This window comes from Scomber japonicus, chromosome 16 (assembly GCF_027409825.1).
Source record: "Scomber japonicus isolate fScoJap1 chromosome 16, fScoJap1.pri, whole genome shotgun sequence".
Taxonomy (NCBI): Eukaryota; Metazoa; Chordata; class Actinopteri; order Scombriformes; family Scombridae; genus Scomber; species Scomber japonicus.
Genome location: NC_070593.1, coordinates 2,888,931 through 2,909,728, shown reverse-complemented (window position 1 = coordinate 2,909,728; position 20,798 = coordinate 2,888,931). Strand labels below are relative to the sequence as shown.

Sequence of the window (20,798 nt, the reverse complement as noted above, 5' to 3'; positions counted from 1 at the left end):
TAACAAGTGTGACCTTTTTTACTGTGTATGTTTAAACTTTCCCTCTCTGTCTGCTCAACAGGAACATTTGTAGTGAACGTGACACAGAGGCTCTATCAGGCAGAGGAGAACCAAGACATCACACTGGAGTGGACCTTTATAACCCATCCTAACAGTTCCTTCACCTACGATAGCATCTTCTGCGACAAGTTGACTGAATACAAGATCGCAGTCATGTATTATACACATGAAGGTGCCAAGATCAAACAGTTTCAGAGTCCACAGTTTAAAGGACGAGTTCAGGGTGACGTAGACGCCCTCAAAGAAGGACGAATCAGACTTCATATGTCCAGACTCAGGACTGAAGACTCGGGTCTGTACAAGTGTACAGTGTTCACAAAGGGTGGTTTGCGCTCTGACAAATGCCTCCTCAATGTCACTGGTAAGATGATTCAGTAATCCAATCCGATCCAACATTATATTTAAGCACTTTAACACAACCAAAGATGACCAAAGTGCTGTACAGAAGAAAAGCTTCTTTTATGTATGTTATCAGTGATCTACAGACTGTAGCTGCACTCAGGAGTCACTATATTGTTAAAAATATGCTGTATGTGGACACAAACATCACCAAGTTCAAATAAAAAGAGTTTGACATGAACAATGTGAAGTGTCACAAGTAGGAGAGTTGAATGCTGCAATAACATGATTTGTGGAATAAAAGTAAAATTATTATGTTTCTGTCCTTTACAGCATCTCTTGATCAGCCCAAACCTCAGGACCAACTAAGGAGTTCGGAAAGGATCGGCCTCTACGTTGGAGTGATAGTAGCTGTACTCGCTGTCGGTTCTGGACTCTTCTTAGTCTCCAGACATTGTTCTAAACTTAATGGGAGAGGACACTTAGTGGTACATGAGACAGAAAAAATCAATGCAGAAGTATAGAAGTTGTGTTTCTCAGAGAGCAGACTTTTTTTTTTCTTTTCCAGATTATTTTCCGTTATTTGGCTTTTTTCTTATTTTGTCAGTGGGTGGCAGAGGTGGGAGTAAGTCACTCATGTCAAGCGAGTCACAAGCGAGTCACAAGCAAGTCTCAAGTCGCTGTGGTGAGAATCAAGCAAGTCAAGTCATACAAAAATCTAATGATCTACCCCAGTTTCCACTTCTAAATCAGTAAAGACAGTGGTACACCAGTTGAGTTTTATTTCAACATTAACAACTCAAACTATTGCAGCCTGCTTACAGTTACCTAACTTACTTAACTGCTTACTTCCCCCTTCAGGAGGGTCACGCCATTTCTCCATGGTCTGTTAACCCTCCTGTTGTGTTCGAGTCAAGGAAGGGAGGAAGAAGGAAGAAGGAAGGAAAGGAGGGAGGGAGGGAGGGAGGAAGGAGGGAAGGAAGAAAGGGAGATGAAGGAAGGAAGGAAAGAAGGAAAGAATCAAGGAAGGTAGGAGGGAGGTAGTAAAGAAGGAATGAGGAAGGGAGGGAGAAAGGAAAAGAGGAAGGGAGGAAAGAAGGAAGGAAGGAAGGAAAGATGGAAGGAAGGAAGAATAAAGGAGGAAGGAAGGAAGGAAGGAAAGGAGGGAGGAGAGAAAGAATCAAGGAAGGTAGGAGGGAGGTAGTAAAGAAGGAACGAGGAAGGGAGGAAAGAAGGAAGGAAAGGAGGGAAGAAGGGAAGTAAGGAAAGGAGGAAGGAAGGAAGGAAAGGAGGGAAGAAGGGATGGAAGGAAAGGAGGAAAGAAGGAGGGAAGGAAAGAAGGAGGGAAGAAAGAAAGGAGGGAAGGAAAGGAGGGAAGGAAGGAAGGAAGGAAGGAAGGAAGAGTCAAAACAGATGGGTCAATTTGACCCGGGAGCACAACAGGAGGGTTAACGCATCTGTCTAAAGTGCTTCTCATTAACATTTCTGTGCACAAAAAAAGTATTGCAACTGAGTATCAACTGAGTAGTACATAAAATAAGTATATAAAAATAAATAAAAACTTATAGCCTGATATGTAAACATTACTGACATGACAAAACATTACATCAAACCATGACAACTTATTCACATAATGGTTTTAGTATGCTGCATGCTGTTCATATTATTTTGTCCAGTTCATATCCACACTAGCAAGCATCTCTGCCACAACACTAAAGGAATACTTCACTTTAGTATAACTTGACAAGTTTAAGCATCTTATCTTTTATCGAACGATGGACAATGGCATGTTGTAATTTATAATGAGGTCCTACAGTATTGAGTTTGTAATGGCTGTTGCAGTTGTATAGTTACACACTCCTCGATTCGATGAATTGGGAGATTGGAGGCTGATTAAGATGGATGTACTCTTCATATCTGTAGACAGTAAAAAGAAGAGAGAGAGAGAGAGAATATATTTAGCCCACATTATAATCTTCATTGCAGAGTAAATCATTAGAAATATAGTTTAGATCAGGGATGTCTGCCGTGGGCCAGATCTGGCCTGCTGAGGTGTCTAATCCGGCCCACTTTCCTTATTCCTCCCTTCCTTCCTTCCTGTCTTCTTTTTCTTCTCGAGGTAGATGGCTGTCCACATAGAGTCAGGTTCTGCCTCAGGTTTCTTTCAGTTAAAAGGGAGTTTTTCCTTGCCACTGTCACCAAGTGCTTGCTCATGTGGGAATGGGTCTCTTTTTTTTATTATTTTTTTTTATTTAAAGTATATTTTTTCAGGCTTTTTTGCCTTTAATGTACAGGACAGTGGAGATAGACAGGAAACAGGAGGCAGAGAGAGGGGGAATGACACGCAGGACAAGACCGCACGGCTCGGGATTTGAACCGGGGTCACCTGCAACGAGGGCTATAGCCTCAACACATAGGGTGGGTGCTCTACCCGCTCTACCCGCTGAGCTATGCATAACCCCGGAATGGGTCTCTTTAAATGAAATTAAAGAGTACAGCATAGACCTGCTCTATGTTTAAAGTGCCTTGAGATATTGGTTGGATGTTTAAATGATCTGAATAAACATTTAATTGAATTAACATTAAAAGATACCTCAATTAAAGTGACACTAACCTGCATGCAACATTACACAATTTTAAATGTATATGGAAGAAATGACGTGCTTAAAATGTGTTTGAATATGTTTGTGTTTGTATGTATTTTAAATATTTGGGTATTTTGTGGACCACTTTATTATCGCCTGTGAGATAATTGATTACCAAATATTACTGAATGTCTTTTAGTAGGACCCAGCTGATATATAAAAGGAAGCTGCTGTTCTGGGGAGATTTGTCTGAAGCCAATGTGGAGAGCTGCCGGGGCTCCAGAGTTGAAGGGGCATAACCCAGTGCAGACCTTTGCCTTTACTTTGTCTTCCAAAGTTTTTGTATTTCATATATTACTGCACAGGATTGCTGGTTTACACTGATAAATAAATATAAATGCACTGCAGACTGGATTTCTGTCTGAGTTTTTGCCATAACCATTCAACCAACCTTACAGGGAGTATTTAACAGAAAGCGTTGGGTGTTTTAATTAAAACTATTTAAAGGACATAGGTATAGGATAAAGCAGGGGTGTTATACTTATTTTAGTTTAAGGGCCATCTATAGCCCAAATTTGATCTCAAGTGAGCCAGAATAGTAAAACCTAGAGGCAACCTACAACTAAAATATAATGTCATGTATTATAACTTTACTATAATAAACCATCTACCAAATATTCATTGTTTTCATGTAAAACCTCTGAAGCAGCGTTTTACATGAAGTAAACTCCTCACAGTTTAAAGTAGCTGTATGTAACAAATATATTCCAAGTAATCATAAAATGGCCCTAAAATGTAACCAGACATTAAGGAATCATGTTAATTTCAAACACTGATATCACTGACAGTAGTAGTCCAGCCAGAATATTCACATTTGAAAAGCTCAGTTGCAGCCCTCAAGTAATGTTTATGTTGTCATTCTGTGTTTTGGCCTGATGCTCCACCCACCACCTAGCTACCAATCACCAAGTCAGTAGCGTTTCAGAAGCCAGGTTGCCAGTTGCCACTGAGCTGCAGCTAGGAACACTGCAGATAATGTCTGATGTTACAAAACTAAAACAGTCTCGTTATGACTCTCAAATACGTTGTGACAATTTGAGAAACAAAACCAGGGTATGTATAGGAGATGCCTTTGAAACATGGAGACGGTTACAGCGTCGTACAGCACTCAGCTGCACCCGCTGATACAGAGGAGGATATGCAGGATCACGTCCAACAACTGGCAACCTGCGTGAAGTAGACTCTGGCAGGGAGGGGGCGAGGAGTAGCAGCTCTCTCCAGTGTTTTGAACGTGGGCCACAGTACCATTTCTAAACGCTTGGTGTCTGAGTTACATACCTCAACTTTGACTTGCTCCTGAAACCTGGCACCATACTTTGCAAAATTATCCAGTGGGCCGGTTCTGGTCTGTGAGTCGTATGTTTAACACCCCTGTTCTAATTTTTCTGTAGACATCTCACGCTGTTCATCTGTTTTGTAAATGGATGGTTTATTATAGTAAATGTATATTACATATTATATATATTAGAAATGATTGATACGTTATGGTGCAATGTTTTACTGGTCTGGCCCATTTGAGACCCAATGGAGGAACAACGGGAGGTGATCCAAATGCTGGGGAAAGAAAAGCTGGAATTTGACATTAGGGAATCTGTTAGGTTACACAAAAAAGGGTTTTAATGAAATATTTAACCTCCTGTGACCCTGCGTCCTCATAAGGGAACATTATATTTTGGCTTTGCTGGATCTTTTACATCATTCTGCTGAACTTTGACCTGCTGTCCTCATTCGTACACCACATTTTGTGTCACCTAGTGGTAATAAAAGGACATTACAGTGTAAAAATCAATCAACAGCTGATCTCCAGACAAAAGTGGAGCACCTACAAAACCTTCACATTTTATTCATATTTCACATTTAACATTCACATTTAATCTTTAATTTGCACTCTATGTCCTTTTAATGATTTTAAAGCTAATTTATTATTTTATGCTGCAATCATTTTATTTATGTCTTTCTATTTTTCTGTACTTTGTTTTTATTATGGGGGGGGGGTTAATTGTATGTTTTAATGTTTCTCAAATTGCATGTTTTTCTGTTTTATGTAAAGCACATTGAGTTGCCATTGTGTATGACATGCGCTATATAAATAAAACTGCCTTGCCTATTGTTTAAACTTGCTTGATTGACATTGGGACATTATTATCGTTTGTGCAAAGGGAAAGTCTAAATGTAAGGAAATAAACAGTTTTATACACTTTTTGTATTTATCAAGTCCGACTAAACCCAAATATCTAGAAGAAATTAAAAATGCATACCAAACAAAAGCTCAGCAGGTCTCAGGAGGTTAAAGGACACAGCTATAGGAAATAGGCTCTAGGACAGTGGTCACCAACTCTGCTCCTGGAAAGCTACTACCCTGCATGTTTTAGGTATCTCATTACTCTAACACACCTGATTCTAATTATTAGTACGTTATGAAGCAGCTGGAGCTTGTAAAGGGCTTGATAACGAGACAATTATTAGAATCAGGTGTGTGAGAGTGGGGCGACACCTAAAACATGCAGGGCAGTAGCTTCCCAGGAGCAGGCTTGGTGACTATACTGCTCTAGGATATAGGGCAGGGGTGTTAAACATGCGGCCCGAGGGCCAGAACCGGCCCGCCGAGAGGTCCAATCCGGCCCAGTTTCCTTCTTCCTTTTTTCCTTCCTTCCGTCTGTCCTTCCTATCTTTCTTCCTTCCTTCCTCCCTGTCTTCTTTTCCTTCCTTCCTTCCTTCCATCTTCCCTTCCTTCCTTCCTACCTTTCCTCTTCCCTTCCTCCCTGTCTTCGTTTCCTTCCTTCCTTTGATCTGCCCTTCTTCCCTTCCTTCCATCTTTCCATCCTGTCTTCTTTTCCTTCCATCAGTCTTCCCTTCCTTCCTTCCTTCCTTCCTTCCGTCTTTCCATCCTTCTTGTCTTCTCTCCTCTTCTCTTCCTTCCATCTTTCCTTCCTGTATTCTTTTCCTTCTCCTCTCTTCTTTTCTTTCTTTCCTTCCGTCCTTCCTTCCTTTTAATGGTCCGGCCCACATGAGATCAAATTGGGCTGTATGTGGCCCTTGAATGAAAATGAGTTTGACACTGCTGATATGGGGTTTTTGGTTTTTTTGGTATGGTTTTGACCGTCTCATGATTCACACTCCAGTTCAATAGGTGGCGGTAAATGCACCTAAAAGTTGGTTGCCAATCGCCAATAAAAACCAATAGAAGAAGAAGAGGAATCATCTCTACGCGACTACTACAAACAGAGAGCGACAGTGAGATGTAAACATCAGGTAACCTGTGCAGAAATTAGTCTCCATAGAAACTCCACCGGAGGAGTTTACAGGTTCATGACACCCAGCAGAAGCGCCTGGAGGTCGGCTGTGAGGGTCCACTTCTTTCAACATGATTAAAAAATAAAAAAGATAATAATAATAATAATGATGATAAGTAGCAGAAGAAAAGAAGACAGGAGAAGGAGAGCTGCAACCAGTGTGACCCTTTGATGCGATTCATTTGACTGTTGTGGAGTAATAACCTGATGAAAAGCAAAACCTCAAACGTAAATTACTCTGGTGTTTCTTTTATTATGGCAGCGCCGTCTGCTCAGCTCTGATTATTACTGGACTTATTTAACATTGTGCTCAGGCTATACAATGTGTGTGTAACGTGTGTGTGTGTGTGTGTGTGTGTGACTCTTGGTCTTTGATTTGTGTTTATGAGAAAAGAAGCAATGCAGTAATTACACTGGTGTTTATTTTATGTTTTAATGGCAGCGCCGTCTGTTGTGATTATTTTGGACTTGTTGCATGAACGTAACTACATATTTAACATTGTGTAATTAAAATAAACTAATATGTTGTAAGTCATTTGGTGTAATGTGTGTGTATGAAGAAGGAAACATACAGCACACATTATTATTATTATTATTATTACTATTATTGTTGGTAATTTTTGTAACTGATTAGCTATAGGCTAGTTTCCTTATCTGGCAAACTTTAAACCAGAGGTGTCAAACATAAGGCTTGTGGATCCAATCCGGCCCACTGGATACATTTGCAAAGTATGAAAATTGAAAGAATAGAAAAGTAATTCCAATTTTTTTTCTGCTGTTTCAGATGTTTTTTTCCGTCCTGATCAGAATACATGTTGTTGTCATATTTAAAACATTGATATATTGAACATTGTGCAAACATATTGTCAATCAGCAGCTTAATCTGAATAACAAACAAACTGAGACATAATATTGTTGAAATTACACAATTTTTTCTTAACACATCTCAGGCTGTTCATTTGTTTGTAAACAGATGGTTTATTATAGTAAAGTTAGCATTTATAGTAGGGCTATATATCGATATAATATCGTTATCGTGATAAGAGACTATATATCGTCTCATAAGTTTGATATCGTAATATCGTGATACTGCAGAAGTATTTCTTTTCCTGGTTTTTAAAGCCTGCATTTCTGTAAAATTAAGTAATTTTCTGAACTTACCAGACTGTTCTAGCTACCACTTTGTCATTATATCCAAATTACTGTTGTTTATTTATCAACATTTTTATTGTGAAATCACTAATATTCATCCCTACAATATTGTTGCGATATTGATATCGAGGTATTTGGTTAAAAAATATTGTGATATTTGATTTTTATCTATATCGCCCAGCCCTCATTTATAGGTTATTATGTAATGGTTTTACTGGTCCGGCTCACTTGAGATCAGATTGAGCTGTTTGTGGCTCATGAAACGAAAATGAGTTTGACACCCCTCCTTTAAGCCTTGAGTGTGTAGGCAGTATTATTATTATTCTTTTTTTTTTTTTTTTTTTTTTTTGAAGACTTCATAAAACACCACTGCTGCACCACTGGGTGGGTGTGTGTGTGCAGAAGCAGCCGTGCTGGGTCAGATGGAGCAGGTGCCGCAGCTTCCTCCTGAACTTTGGGTCTACGTGTTCAGCTTCCTAAATGTGGAGGACCGGCACTCCGTCCGCAGCTCCTGCCGCTCCATGAAGGAGCTGATCGACCACCCGCCCCTCTGGAGGGAGCACACGGTGCTGCTGTCCAACCTGCGCCGCTACACCTACGGCTTCTGGGACACGCTGTGCCGACGCAGGTTGACCCGGGTGATGGTGAGGCATCTGCGGCGTAAAGAGTGGCGCAGGCTCGTTACTTTCCTCCCGTCTCTCACCGCCGTCGTGTTCGTGGATGGAGGGAGGCAGTACAAGCAGAAGTACCTGGATAACTTGGCACGCTTCCCCGAGTTGAGAGACTTCGGGGTGCGTAACGCCACCTGGGATGAGCCCATGCTGAGTTTGGGTCTGACCGAGCAGCTGCAGGAACGGCTCACGCACCTGAGCGTGTGCAACGTGAGGCTGCCGTGCACGGTGGAGTTCATCCACGCCGTGTCTCACCTGGTGAACCTGCAGCACCTGCTCTTCCATCAGCAGGGGGAGGGATACGGGCTGGACACGGTGCGGCCGGTGCCCAGAGAGGTCTTCCATCACCTGATGCTGAACCTGCAGAAGCTCAGGCATCTGTCCTGGGGCATGAAGGGGGAACCCCGGGACCCGCTGCCCGATGACTACCTGAGCCCCCCGGACCCGGAGCAGCCAGGTCAGCCGGTACACCTGCTGCCCAGAGACTGTGTTGTAGTTTAAAAGCTTGTCATATTATCCATTGTGTCAAATCTTCACCCGAGAAGTAGGCCTAACTAAAGCTGTCAAATATAAATGTAGTGGAGTGGAAAATATAAAGTAGCATCACATGGAAATACTCAAGTAAAGTTCAAGTACCTCAAAATGATACTTAAAGGATGGATGCACAGCTCACAATCATTCCTCCTGACTATTAAAACCTTCAAATGTGCTTTCAATGTTCAGTGATGGAGGACTGAATCCACAGTGTGTCACACAGTCATAGTAGATGATCAGCTTCTATTGAGCTTCATCAGTGTGAGTTACTATAGTTATTATAGTTACTATGGTAACAGTGTGAGTTAGTCATATCAAGTGATATCTGACACATTTACAGTCTTTTTAGCGTCAAACTCCCTCTTAGTGTTTCCTGTTGAGCTGTGGTGGAAGTATAGTAACAAAAATACTTTGCTACTAAAAACACTGTAACGTTGAAACATAGAAGATGAAGATTTGACTCATTTGGACGCTGAAGCTTCATATTAGCTTCAGATCAATGTTTAAATCCATGTTTCCACAGAAGGAGGACTGTGGATTTAGTCCTCCTTCACTTCCATTGTACGGAGTGATCTTCTAATGGTCAGAATGAACAGGAGGAATCATTACAGCAAGAAAAACACACTTAATGTTCATTTTTAAATAAAGATCCATTAAATTTTGTGACCCAAATAAATACTCAACATTCAGCAGGATGTTCAATAGTTGAAAGATAAACTCATCAGCTTCTGTGCTCTCATTTCAAACACACTGATACAAAACATCAGTGATAAGTTAAAATCAGCCTTCCTCTTTGGTTCCTCAGGAGTGTACGGAGGCCCGGCGCTGACCAGTCTGGAGCTGGTGGATTACCCAGAAACCATCCTGTCTGAAAACGCCCTGAGGAGCCTGTCGTCGCTGCGGTCGCTCACCATCCGCTACAGGTACATCAGAGAAGGTCTGGAGTGTCGCCTCGGGTCCTGGCTGAGTCCTCTGAGCCAGCTGGAAACTCTGACCATCATTGGTGAGTCTGGCAGAGTTTTATATCATACTTTTAAATATATATGTGTGTGTGTGTGTGTGTGTGTTATTTTAAATTTCTTTATTAAGCCTCTGAGGTAAAGCATGTCGACACTGTTTTTGTAATTCCTCTCGCTGCCAGAAGGGGGAGACAAAGTCCTGAACTATACCTTTTAAAAAACTGAACTATACTTTCTCTTTTTTTTTACATCTTTACCCTTTACATATTTATGTCTGTTCCACTCTATAAAAGTTTTCTATTCTTTTTAAATTTGCATTTTAATGCTTTAATGCATTTGTAATTCTGTCCTACTTTAATTACGTTATTTTATTATTATCATTTGTAATGGAGAGAGAAAATCATGAGTCCAGTAAATGAATTTAAATCACAAACTAGTATTTTAATAAATCTTGTACAAGGTAATGAACAGAGAACTGATTGTCTAACTAAAAAAAAACAAAGTTATAATCTCTGTCCACTCATCCCACACCGCTCCGAGAATCAGCTTGTTATACTGAGACATACCAACATATCAAGGCCTCACAGGTGTCTTATCAGAGCCTGAGTGGGAGCTCAGTCTGCAGCACTTTCACACACTATGAGACACACTGTTTACACCGAGACATGCAAATCAATCAATCAATCAGTCTTTATTTGTATAGCGCCAAATCACAACAGAGTTATCTCAAGGCTCTTTACACATAGAGCAGGTTCTAAACCGAACTCTTCAGGTTTTAACTTTAAAGAGACCCAACATTCCCACATGAGACACAGTAGAGAGAAAAAAAACTCCCTTTTAACAGGAAGTAACCTCAGAACCAGACTCAGAGTGGGAGAACATCTGCCTCGACCGGTTAGTAGAGAGGAGAGAAAGGAAGGATAGAGGAGAGGGAGAGGAGATGAGAGAGGAAGGAGAGGAGAGAGAGGAAGGAGAGGAAGAGGAGGAGAGAGAGAGGAAGGAGAGGATAGAGAGGAGGAGGAGGAAGAGGAGAGGAGAGAGAGGAAGGAGAGGAGAGAGAGGAGGAGGAGGAAGAGGAGGAGAGAGAGAGAGGAAGGAGAGGAAGAGGAGGAGAGAGAGAGGAAGGAGAGGGGAGAGAGGAGGAGGAGGAGGAGTAGAGAGGAGAGAGGAAGGAGAGCAAAGAGTACAGGTTTCCTTTCAAGAAGACTAAAGTGGACATGAAACTATAATGAATATTATTTCTCTACTACACATCCCCCCCCCCCCCCCCCCTTGTTCATGTGATGTAAAATATAATCAATGTACAATAGTCAAACATTAAAGACATCAAACGCATCAATCTGTTTTGCAGTTTAAACTTCCTGTCGTCCTCCCGGGTCAAAATGACCCATCTGTTTTGACAGTTCCTTCCTTCCTTCCTTCCTTCCTTCCGTCTGTCCTTCCTCTCTCCTTCTCTCTTTCCTTCCTCCATCCCTCTTTCTTCCTTCCTTCTGTCCTTCCTCCACCCTACCTTCCTCTCTTTGTTCTTCTCTTTCCTCCCTTCCTTCTTTCCTTCTTTCCTCCCTCCCTCCCCCCTACCTTCCTTACTTACTTACTTCTTTCCTCCGTCCTTCCTTCCTCCCTGCCTTCTTTCCTTTACTCCCTTCCTTCCTTCTTTCCTTTACTCCCTTCCTTCCCTCCTTCCTCCCTCCCTCCCTCCCTCCCTTCCTTCCTCCCTTCCATCCTTGACTCGAACACAACAGGAGGGTTAAGAAACATCATCATTAAAATGTCTTAGGAAGCTGTTGCATTGTGTTTATGTCGTGCAAGTTTTCCTCGAGATATAAACTCAAAAACTAGGAAAATAAACTTTTCAACGTTTTACACGGCCGTGTCATCGTCTGGCTGGTGGGAATCAGAATCAGAGCTGTCAGGGTGAGTCTATAGTCTGAAGGTTTCCTGCTGTCGAGGGAGTCTCACTGATACAATTGAGTGTATTGTTCGAATATAAGTTTAATTAAGTTTATTGATTTTATTCATGTTTCTTTTTTTCCTCTTAATCTCTTTTTTTAAACCTAGTTTTAATCTTCAATCTTTTATTAATCTTTATCTCTTTGATTTCATCTTACTTTTGTCTTTTTAATCTATTTTAACCTAGTTCTAACTCTAACTTTTAATACACTTTTTTCTCTTATTATTTATTTATTTTAATATTCTCTAATTTATTTTACTTTATTTAATTTTTAAAAACATTTTTATCATTCTTATTTTCTCTTGTGTGTATTCGTCTATTATTCTATATTTGTATCTACTTATTGATTTTATTCCTGTTTTTTTAACCTAATTTTTATTCTAACTTTTAATAAACGTTTTGTCTTTTAATTTTTTATTATAAATCCTAAATGATTATTACATTTTTATCACTTATTTTCACTTTTTATTCCTTTTCTGTCTTATCATCAGCTTGTCAATCAGCTGTGAAGCACTTTGAAATACTACATTAACCTGAATGAAAGCTGCGATATAAATAGTTTAATTGTTTTAATGCATAATATAAAGGACCTTGAATTGTCCCTGTGTATGAAACATGCTCCAGATAAGCTGGTCTTTCTCGTCTCCTCTCATGTTTCTTTTTTCTCTTAATCTCCTTTTTTTAAGCCTAGTTTTAATCTTCAATCTTTTATCAATCTTTATCTCTTTGATTTCATTTTACTTTTGTCTTTTTAATCTATTTTAACTTTTTCTCTTATTATTATTTATTTATTTTAATATTCTCTAATTTTATTTTTTTTTACATTTTTATCATTCTTATTTTCTCTTGTGTGTATTTGTCTATCATTCTATATTTGTATCTACTTATTGATTTTTAACCTAATTTTTATTCTAACTTTAATAAATAATATTTTTTATTTTATGATATTTTATTATAAATCCTAAATCATTATTATATTTTTTATCATTCATATTTTCTGTTTTTATTCCTTTTCTTCATGTTGTCATTTGTTCTGTCTTATTATCAGCCTGTATGAAATAGTTTAATTGTTTTACTTTTGAATTGTTTTAATGCATAATATAAAAGACCTTGAATTGTCCCTGTGTATGAAACATGCTCCAGATAAGCTCGTCTCTCTCGTCTCCTCTCAGGTGGTAACGCTCTCGCCGCCTACACGACCTCGATCCCGTCCAGCGTGACCCGGCTGACTCTGCGTGTGGCCATCACGCTGAAGGACATGGACTCCATCGCGCCCAAAGTCCCGGCGCTGGAGCACCTCGACATCGAGCAGAACCGGTCCAGCGGCAGCCTCTGCAGACGGATCCCCATGCTGTTCCCTCAACTCAGGACCCTCAGGATACGGTGAGCGGGAAGGGTTAAAAAGGGGTTTACTGCTGAGCTTTTATTCTACTCAAAATACTGAAAACTCACACCAGAGAGTCAAACTGGTGGCTCCATTATCCAGACAAACAACCAAACCACAGAGAGCTCACTGTGCCTCTGAAGTCCAGTAATGCTGCACAATTTAGTTTAATTCTGCTTTCTGTGACATATTTCTTCTTAATCCGCAATTGTGCATCATAGCATTTAGCAGCTTAAAGAGTCAGATATGTTCCTCAGGAGTTGGTAGAGAGTAAAAAAGAGTGAATATTGGACTTGAATTCAGCAGGTGGACACAAGCATTCACTGGTTTCTAGGCTGACTCAACTAAATAGTAATTGGGAGATTAACCAGTAAGATGGAAGAATCGTTTAGTTGCAGCTCTACACGTGAAAACAGCTTGAAATGTGATCATGTAGAGTTTAACTCATTTTCATTCAAGGGCCAAGTACTGCCCAATTTAATCTCACGTGGGCCGGATCATTAAAAAGATGGAAGGAAGGAAGGAAGGAAGGAAGGAAGACAGGGAGGAAGGACAGATAGAAGGAAAGAAGGAAGGACAGAGAGAAGGAAGGAAGGAAGGAAAAGAAGGAGGAGAGGGAAGGGAGGAAAATATGACAGGAAGGAAGGAAAGAAGGAAGAAAAAGAAGACAGAAAGGAAGGAAGGACAGATGGAAGGAAGGAAGGAAGGACAGATGGAAGGAAAGAAGGAAGGAAGAAAAAGAAGACAGAAAGGAAGGAAGGACAGATAGAAGGAAGGAAGGAAGGACAGATGGAAGGAAAGAAGGAAGGAAGAAAAAGAAGACAGAAAGGAAGGAAGGAAGGAAGGAAGGAAGGACAGATGGAAGGAAGGAAGGAAGGAAGGACAGATGGAAGGAAAGAAGGAAGGAAGAAAAAGAAGACAGAAAGGAAGGAAGGACAGATGGAAGTAAGGAAGGAAGGACAGATGGAAGGAAAGAAGGAAGGAAGAAAAAGAAGACAGAAAGGAAGGAAGGACAGATGGAAGGAAGGAAGGAAGGACAGATGGAAGGAAAGAAGGAAGGAAGAAAAAGAAGACAGAAAGGAAGGAAGGAAGGAAGGAAGGACAGATAGAAGGAAAGAAGGAAGGACAGAGAGAAGGAAGGAAGGAAAGAAAAGAAGGAGGAGAAGGAAGGAAGGAAAATAAGACAGGAAGGAAGGAAAGAAGGAAGAAAAAGAAGACAGAAAGGAAGGAAGGACAGATGGAAGAAAGGAAGGAAGGACAGATGGAAGGAAAGAAGGAAGGAAGAAAAAGAAGACAGAAAGGAAGGAAGGAAGGAAGGAAGGACAGGTGGAAGGAAAGAAGGAAGGAAGAAAAAGAAGACAGAAAGGAAGGAAGGAAGGAAGGAAGGACAGATGGAAGGAAAGAAGGAAGGAAGAAAAATAAGACAGAAAGGAAGGAAGGGAAGATGGATGGATGGAAGGGAGGAATAAGGAAAGTGGGCCGGACTGGAACCCTCGGCGGGCCGGATCTGGCCCACGGGCCGCATGTTTGACATCCCTGGTTTAACCCTTTATAGGACACTCATTGAAAGGAAGGGAAGAAGGAAGGGAGGAAGGAAGGAAGGAAGGAAGGGAAGGAAGGAAGGGAAGGAAAGGAAGGAAGGACGGAGGAAAGAAGGAAGGAAGGAAGGTAGGGGGGAGGAAAGAAAGAGAGGAGGGAGGGAGGAAGGGAAGAAAGAAGGAAGGAAGGAAGAAGAAAGGAGGATGGAGGAAGGAAAGAAGGAAGGGAGGAGAGAAGGAGGAAGGGAGGAAGAACAGATGGAAGGAAGGAAGGAAGGACGGAGAAAGGAAAGAAGGAAGGGAGGAGAGAAGGAGGAAGGGAGGAAGGATAGATGGAAGGAAGGAAAGGAAGGAAGGACAGAGGAAATAAGGAAGGGAGGAGAGAAGGAGGGAGGGAGGAAGAACAGATGGAAGGAAGGAAAGGAAGGAAGGAAGGACGGAGGAAATAAGGAACGAGGGAGGGAGAAAGGAAAAGAGGAAGGGAAGAAAGAAGGCAGGGAGGAAGGAAAGGAAGGAAGGATAGGAGGAAAAAAAGGAAGGAAGGAAGGAAGGAAGGAAGGATATTTTGGGATATTTACAGAAGTTACCAAATATAATTATTTGCCCAATAAAGGGTTAAATGCTTTGTATCAATTGTCAGGTTTATATACGTATCTTCATTTTCAGCGTTGAGTATGTTGGATTATTTTCTTGGTTAAATCTTATGATGAGTCTTTTGGTCTTTTTTAAATGACAGAAAATAGTTATAACAGTTGATCACTGTTTCCTAAAGCTCAAGATGACGTCCTCGGATGTCTTATTTTGTCCACAACTCAAATATATTAAGTTTACTATCATAGAGTATTAAGTTTACTGTCATAGAGGCCTAGAAAAAATAAATAAATCACATTTCAAAACGTTTGAAGTTGAAGTGATTGGCGATTCATTTTCCTTTCTCCCTCCCTCGTTCCTTATTTCCTCCGTCCTTCCTTCCTTTCCTTCCTTCCATCTGTCCTTCCTTCCTTCCTCCCTCCCTCCTTCTCTCCTCCCTTCCTTCTTTCCTTCCTCCGTCCTTCCTTCCTTCCATCTGTCCTTCCTTCCTCCCTCCCTCCCTCTTTCTCTCCTCCCTTCCTTCTTTCCTTCCTCCATCCCCCTTTCTTCTTCCTTCCTTCCTTCTTTCTTCCCTTCCTCCCTCCCTCCTTCTTTCTTTCTTTCCTCCCCCTACCTTCCATTTTTCCTCCGTCCTTCCTTCCTTTCCTTCCTTCCTTCCTTGCATCCTTCCTTCCTTCTTTCCTTCCTCCCTGCCTTCTTTCTTCCCTTCCTCTTTTCCTTTCTCCCTCACTCGTTCCTTATTTCCTCCGTCCTTCCTTCCTTCCATCTGTCCTTCCTCCCTCCCTCCTTCTCTCCTCCCTTCCTTCTTTCCTTCCTTCCTTTCTCCCTCCCTCCTTCTCTCCTCCCTTCCTTCTTTCCTTCCTCCGTCCTTCCTTTCCTTCCTTCCATCTGTTCTTCCTCCCTCCCTCCTTCTTTCTTTCTTTCCTCCATCCCCCTTTCTTCTTCCTTCCTTCCTTCTTCCTTTCCTTCCTTCCTTCCTTGCATCCTTCCTTCCTTCTTTCCTTCCTCCCTGCCTTCTTTCTTCCCTTCCTCTTTTCCTTTCTCCCTCCCTCGTTCCTTATTTCCTCCGTCCTTCCTTCCTTCCATCTGTCCTTCCTCCCTCCCTCCTTCTCTCCTCCCTTCCTTCTTTCCTTCCTTCCTTCTTTCCTTCCTTCCTTTCTCCCTCCCTCCTTCTCTCCTCCCTTCCTTCTTTCCTTCCTCCGTCCTTCCTTTCCTTCCTTCCATCTGTTCTTCCTCCCTCCCTCCTTCTCTCCTCCCTTTCCTTCCTCCATCCCCCTTTCTTCTTCCTTCCTTCCTTCTTTCTTTCTTTCCTCCCCCTACCTTCCTTCTTTCCTCCGTCCTTCCTTCCTTCCATCCTTCCTTTCAATGAGTGTCCTATAAAGGATTAAGTTAAAATGAGAGCCAACTATTTACTCTTCGTTTTAAGATGTGCTGTATTGTTCGGGATGTGAGATTTTTTTAATATCGCCCTAGTTTGATGTTGTATTCATGCAGTAAAAATCCTCCTCTGTTGTTTCTCAGGTTTTTCCGTCGGGAGCCAGAGAAAGACCTGCTGAGCCTCCACCGGCTGCGTCACCTGGTCCAGCTGGAGCTGCTGGTGGAGCGCTCCTTCATCCTGAGGGACTATCTGAACGGTCACCCATGGCCCAGCCCCGGCGTCCAGGAGCTCATCAACCAGCTGAGAGAGCTCTCCGAAAACAGGATCAATGTCATCACCACCATGCGGCAGAGAAACCCGCTGCGGGAGTGCGACTGCGTGTGGGAGGGGGACTGAAGAGGAGGAGGAGGAGGAGGATGAAGAAGAAGAAGACGAAGAAGCTGTAAACCAGGAAAGTATTTGTTTCGTCCTGAAGTGAGACGAGGACGCGGTTACAGGTCGGGAACAGACGGAGAGACTCGCTGGAGGATGAAGGTGATAACAGCTGCTGATGAGAACCAGAACGAAGGCAGACGTTTAAATAAGATGAAATGAAGGTTTAAAAAAATCCGAAATCTTATGAGAAAAGAGCCTGAATATAAAGAGACTAATAAAGACTAGACTTCTATGTTGTTTTCCAGATGTAAGAGAGTTAATATAAAGATGACAAAACATTTCATTTAGTTTGGTTAATATTTATGTTAGGGTTTTTTTTTGGTTACCCTTTAACAAACATCATTTCCCAGAAGTCCTGTGGGTTTGGAGGTTTTGGAGGCTAAACATCTCAGCTCGACTCGAGGAGACGTTCAGTGTGTCTGTAATAACTGAAACTCAGATTACAGCTACAAACAGAGGCAGCAACTTTAGACAAACATTTCAGGGAGATTTATGGATATTGGACAAACCTAAATATATTAATTACAATCAAGGAAACACCCGCTGTGTGCTCATAAAGTAATTTAGTTAAAATCGCACAGGTTTCTTTCCTTTTTAAAATGAAGAAAACATGACATTGTTACACGGCAGATATATATAGTCCTAGTCATTGTAATTATAATACTGAGTACAACCGACGACTAGTCATTATAGTCACTGCATGCTAAACAAACAACAAGCCTTAACTGTGAAGACTTGTATTAATTTAAATGATAATCAGCCTTAATTTCTTTACAAAAACACATCAATTAAAAATATAACAGCATGGATTTTTTTCTCCCCGTCATAGACAACGTTGAGCATTTCCTTTAGTCATGTTAGCAATGAGAGATTTGACGTTAGTTTTCTCTCTGAGACGTTGACGTACTAGTTTGGTACGTCAACGTCAAGGTCCGTCTCCCTTAGTAACCGTCTCAGCAGACAGCAGCTTTTTGTCCATGTGGAACCACGATAGCTCAACTCTGCTCCACATATTTCAACATTATCTTTTACTTTCTGTGAGTTTGTCCTCGTCTGCATCCAGTCAGCGAGCTAGCATGCTAACTTACTGATTCAAAGTAGATGACGGCAGCAGTAAAAATGAACTCAGTGTCAGATTAACTTCAACACAAGGTGAGTGGAGGTGGTTTACAGAAGCTTAGAGCTCCACCTAGTGGCTGGAAGTGACTACTGCGCTTAAGTAGCTGTTAATGAACCCTTCATACTCGACTACAAAGCTCAACTCTTGATCAAAAACAACATTTCGGTGGTAGAATATGAAGTCTGAATTCTTCCAGGCTTTCACACGTCAGTCGGCTTTTTCTTTGTGACGTGTTTTACAGGAAGTTTAAAGGAGTAGTTTGTAGGATTTAGTGACATCTAGTGGTGAGATTGGATATTGCATCATATTAAATACCCCCACCCTTCTCTTCCAAGCGTGCAGTGGCTGTTAAAACACAATAGCTCCTCTCAAGATCCGATCCAGTGTTACTTCTTTCCGTTTTGGGCTACCAACCCACTCATTGTAGATATAAAGGCTCATCCTAAGGTAACAAAATAACAGCAATTCTTATGTTCAGGTGATTTATACACTCATTAAAACATATTTAAACACTAAACTCTAATGCTGATGGAGAAAAAAAGCCAAAATATAATTAATTTATGACTCAAACTTATATTTCTGTCTTCAAAAGAGAAACTGAGAGCATCAGAGTGGCGAGTTTTTAAGTTTTTCATGACTTAAGGTAATGATTATTTATATTACTGATTTTATTCTTTCTTCAATTAATAGGTTAGTAAAGGGAATGCCAAAATCTAAGTTTACCTGGTTAGCAGAGCAGAAGTAGGCTTACCCTCGAGTCAGCTGAGTTGTGTGTTGAATGAAGAAGAAATAATATGGAGCTACTTTTCTTTTTTTAATATGCAAATGCTCAAAAAATGACTGAAACGATTAATCGGATAATATTAGAATTAATTGTCTTTATTCTGTTGTTGCACTTATAGAGCTAAGTCTGTGGAAATGAATGTTATACTGAATTTATGACGTTTATTATTTATAGAGAAAAAGGTCAACATACATTTTTTGAGTTTCTATTAACTGGGGAAATAAGTGAAATTGGAAAATAAAAGCCAGTAAAAAACACCTGAGTCAGTTTTCAGGAGATCAGGGTGAATAATGTTTTTTTTTTCTACATGATTTAAGTCAGCCAGCATTTAAACTGTGATAGTGTTTTATTATTAATATGTTTTTACAGCTGTGTGTTTGTTTGAAGTTTCCTCAACGTTTGGTTTAAATCAGAGGTGTCAAACTCATTTTCATTGAAGGGCCACAAACCTCCCAATTTTATATAATGTGGGCCGGACCATAGAAAGGAAGGACGGAAGGAAGGAAGGAAGCACAAAAGGAAGGAAGGAAGGAAGGAAGCACAGAAGGAAGGATGGAAGGAAGGAAAGAAAAAAAGGAAGGCAGGAAGGAAGGAAAGAAGGAAGGAAAAGGAGAAGGGAGGAGGGAAAAGGAGAAGAAAGGAAGGACGGACAAGTGGAAGGAAGGAAAGATGAAAGGGAGGAAGGAAAAGGAGAAGGAAGGAAAGATGGAAGGATGGGAGGAAGGACGGAAGGAAGGAAGGAAGGGAGTAAGGAAAAGGAGAAGGAAGGAAGGACAAGTGGAAGGAAGGAAGGAAGGAAGGAAGGAAAGTGGGCCGAATTGGACCCCTCGGCGGGCCGGTTCTGGCCCACGGGCCGCATGTTTGACACCCCTGGTTTAAATGATGTCGTCCAGAAACATTTCCAAGTTATATATTTGCTTCAGTTTATTGTACTTGAGTTTAATTTCTCTAATATATATAAAGATAAAAAATGTAATTTGCTTTTATTTTATTTCAAAGACTCATGTCAGTATTTTATTTAAATGTAGCTAAACCCCTTTGCACTTGTTAGGATCTGGAAAATGTGATAATTAAGAGTTTAAGGGAAACCATACAGGGTCACAATGCTGGACAAACTTTTATTTTATTGACATTTTGTGAAATTAGAACGACTGAATTGTGCTGTGTGATTTAATTCTTTATGTCCTTCCTGTCATGTCAGTGAGTTTGACGAAGTATCACATATTGATCATATTGATAAATGTTGACTGAACGGTTGTTGATGAGTTGACTAGTTGAAGTTCATTCTGCTCATGAATTCATTAAAAGTGTGTTTGTGTGTTTCTTCTTCTCAGATTCATTGGCTTTAAATCCCAATTCCTTTTATTTCTTCTTTCCTCATGTCTTGAATTCTTGATTGGAAACTGCGATTTGATACATTAAACCAAGTGAAAACTATCACTTCTAGGTTTTATATATTTATTTTAGGGCTGTCAAACGATGAATTTTTTTAATGGCAGAATTTCCAGTTAATCGCAATTAATCACGTTTTGAATTGCATGTTTAAAATCCTGTTATTTTCCATTTGAAGGCAGTTTTAAGCCCATAATGTAAAGCATTTCTTACCAGAGTGTCTTAACTGGGAATCAATCACGGCTCTGCTGCGACTCCCACACTCCAAAATGGTCCTTTGGTGGAGCTGAGGCTGGCTTGGCTGCACCTGGGTGTTTAGCGTGGAGGTGCTAACTCAAACTCCACGTACTCCGGTGGTAGTTAAACTCCGTTTGACACAGGTTGCATTTTACTTTTGACTTGTCAACTGAAGCGTCTGCAAGTGTTTTAAAGTTAAACAAGCCGTTCAAAAGTCCAGTAGCTCTCTTACTTTCCATCAGCGCGGTAGGTTTACTGCAGGAGGCCACTTCAAAGCATAGCGCTACAGCTAGAGGAGCCGTCTACGGGGGAGTAGAAGGGACAAAAAGGCTTGC

The 20,798-nt window shown here is 40.9% G+C and overlaps 1 protein-coding gene across 1 annotated transcript; it reads left to right on the top strand.

The window, feature by feature from the left end:
* Positions 1–7,879: 7,879 nt before the first annotated feature.
* On the top strand, positions 7,880–16,891 carry LOC128375798 (uncharacterized). Its single transcript, XM_053336215.1, has 4 exons — positions 7,880–8,617; positions 9,500–9,697; positions 12,777–12,987; positions 16,639–16,891. Exons 1-4 carry the CDS (start codon positions 7,912–7,914, stop codon positions 16,889–16,891), a joined length of 1,368 nt encoding a protein of 455 aa, XP_053192190.1. The 5' UTR covers positions 7,880–7,911.
* The last annotated feature ends 3,907 nt before the right edge of the window (positions 16,892–20,798 follow it).

What these genes read in the sequence shown, in the direction of transcription:
- LOC128375798 (XM_053336215.1), top strand. Translation starts at nt 7,912, where the DNA reads ATGGAGCAGGTGCCGCAGCTTCCTCCTGAACTTTGGGTCTACGTGTTC. An exon ending in GGAAACTCTGACCATCATTG is followed by an intron (nt 9,698 to 12,776) that starts GTGAGTCTGGCA and finishes GTCTCCTCTCAG; the next exon opens with GTGGTAACGCTCTCGCCGCC. An exon ending in CTCAGGACCCTCAGGATACG is followed by an intron (nt 12,988 to 16,638) that starts GTGAGCGGGAAG and finishes GTTGTTTCTCAG; the next exon opens with GTTTTTCCGTCGGGAGCCAG.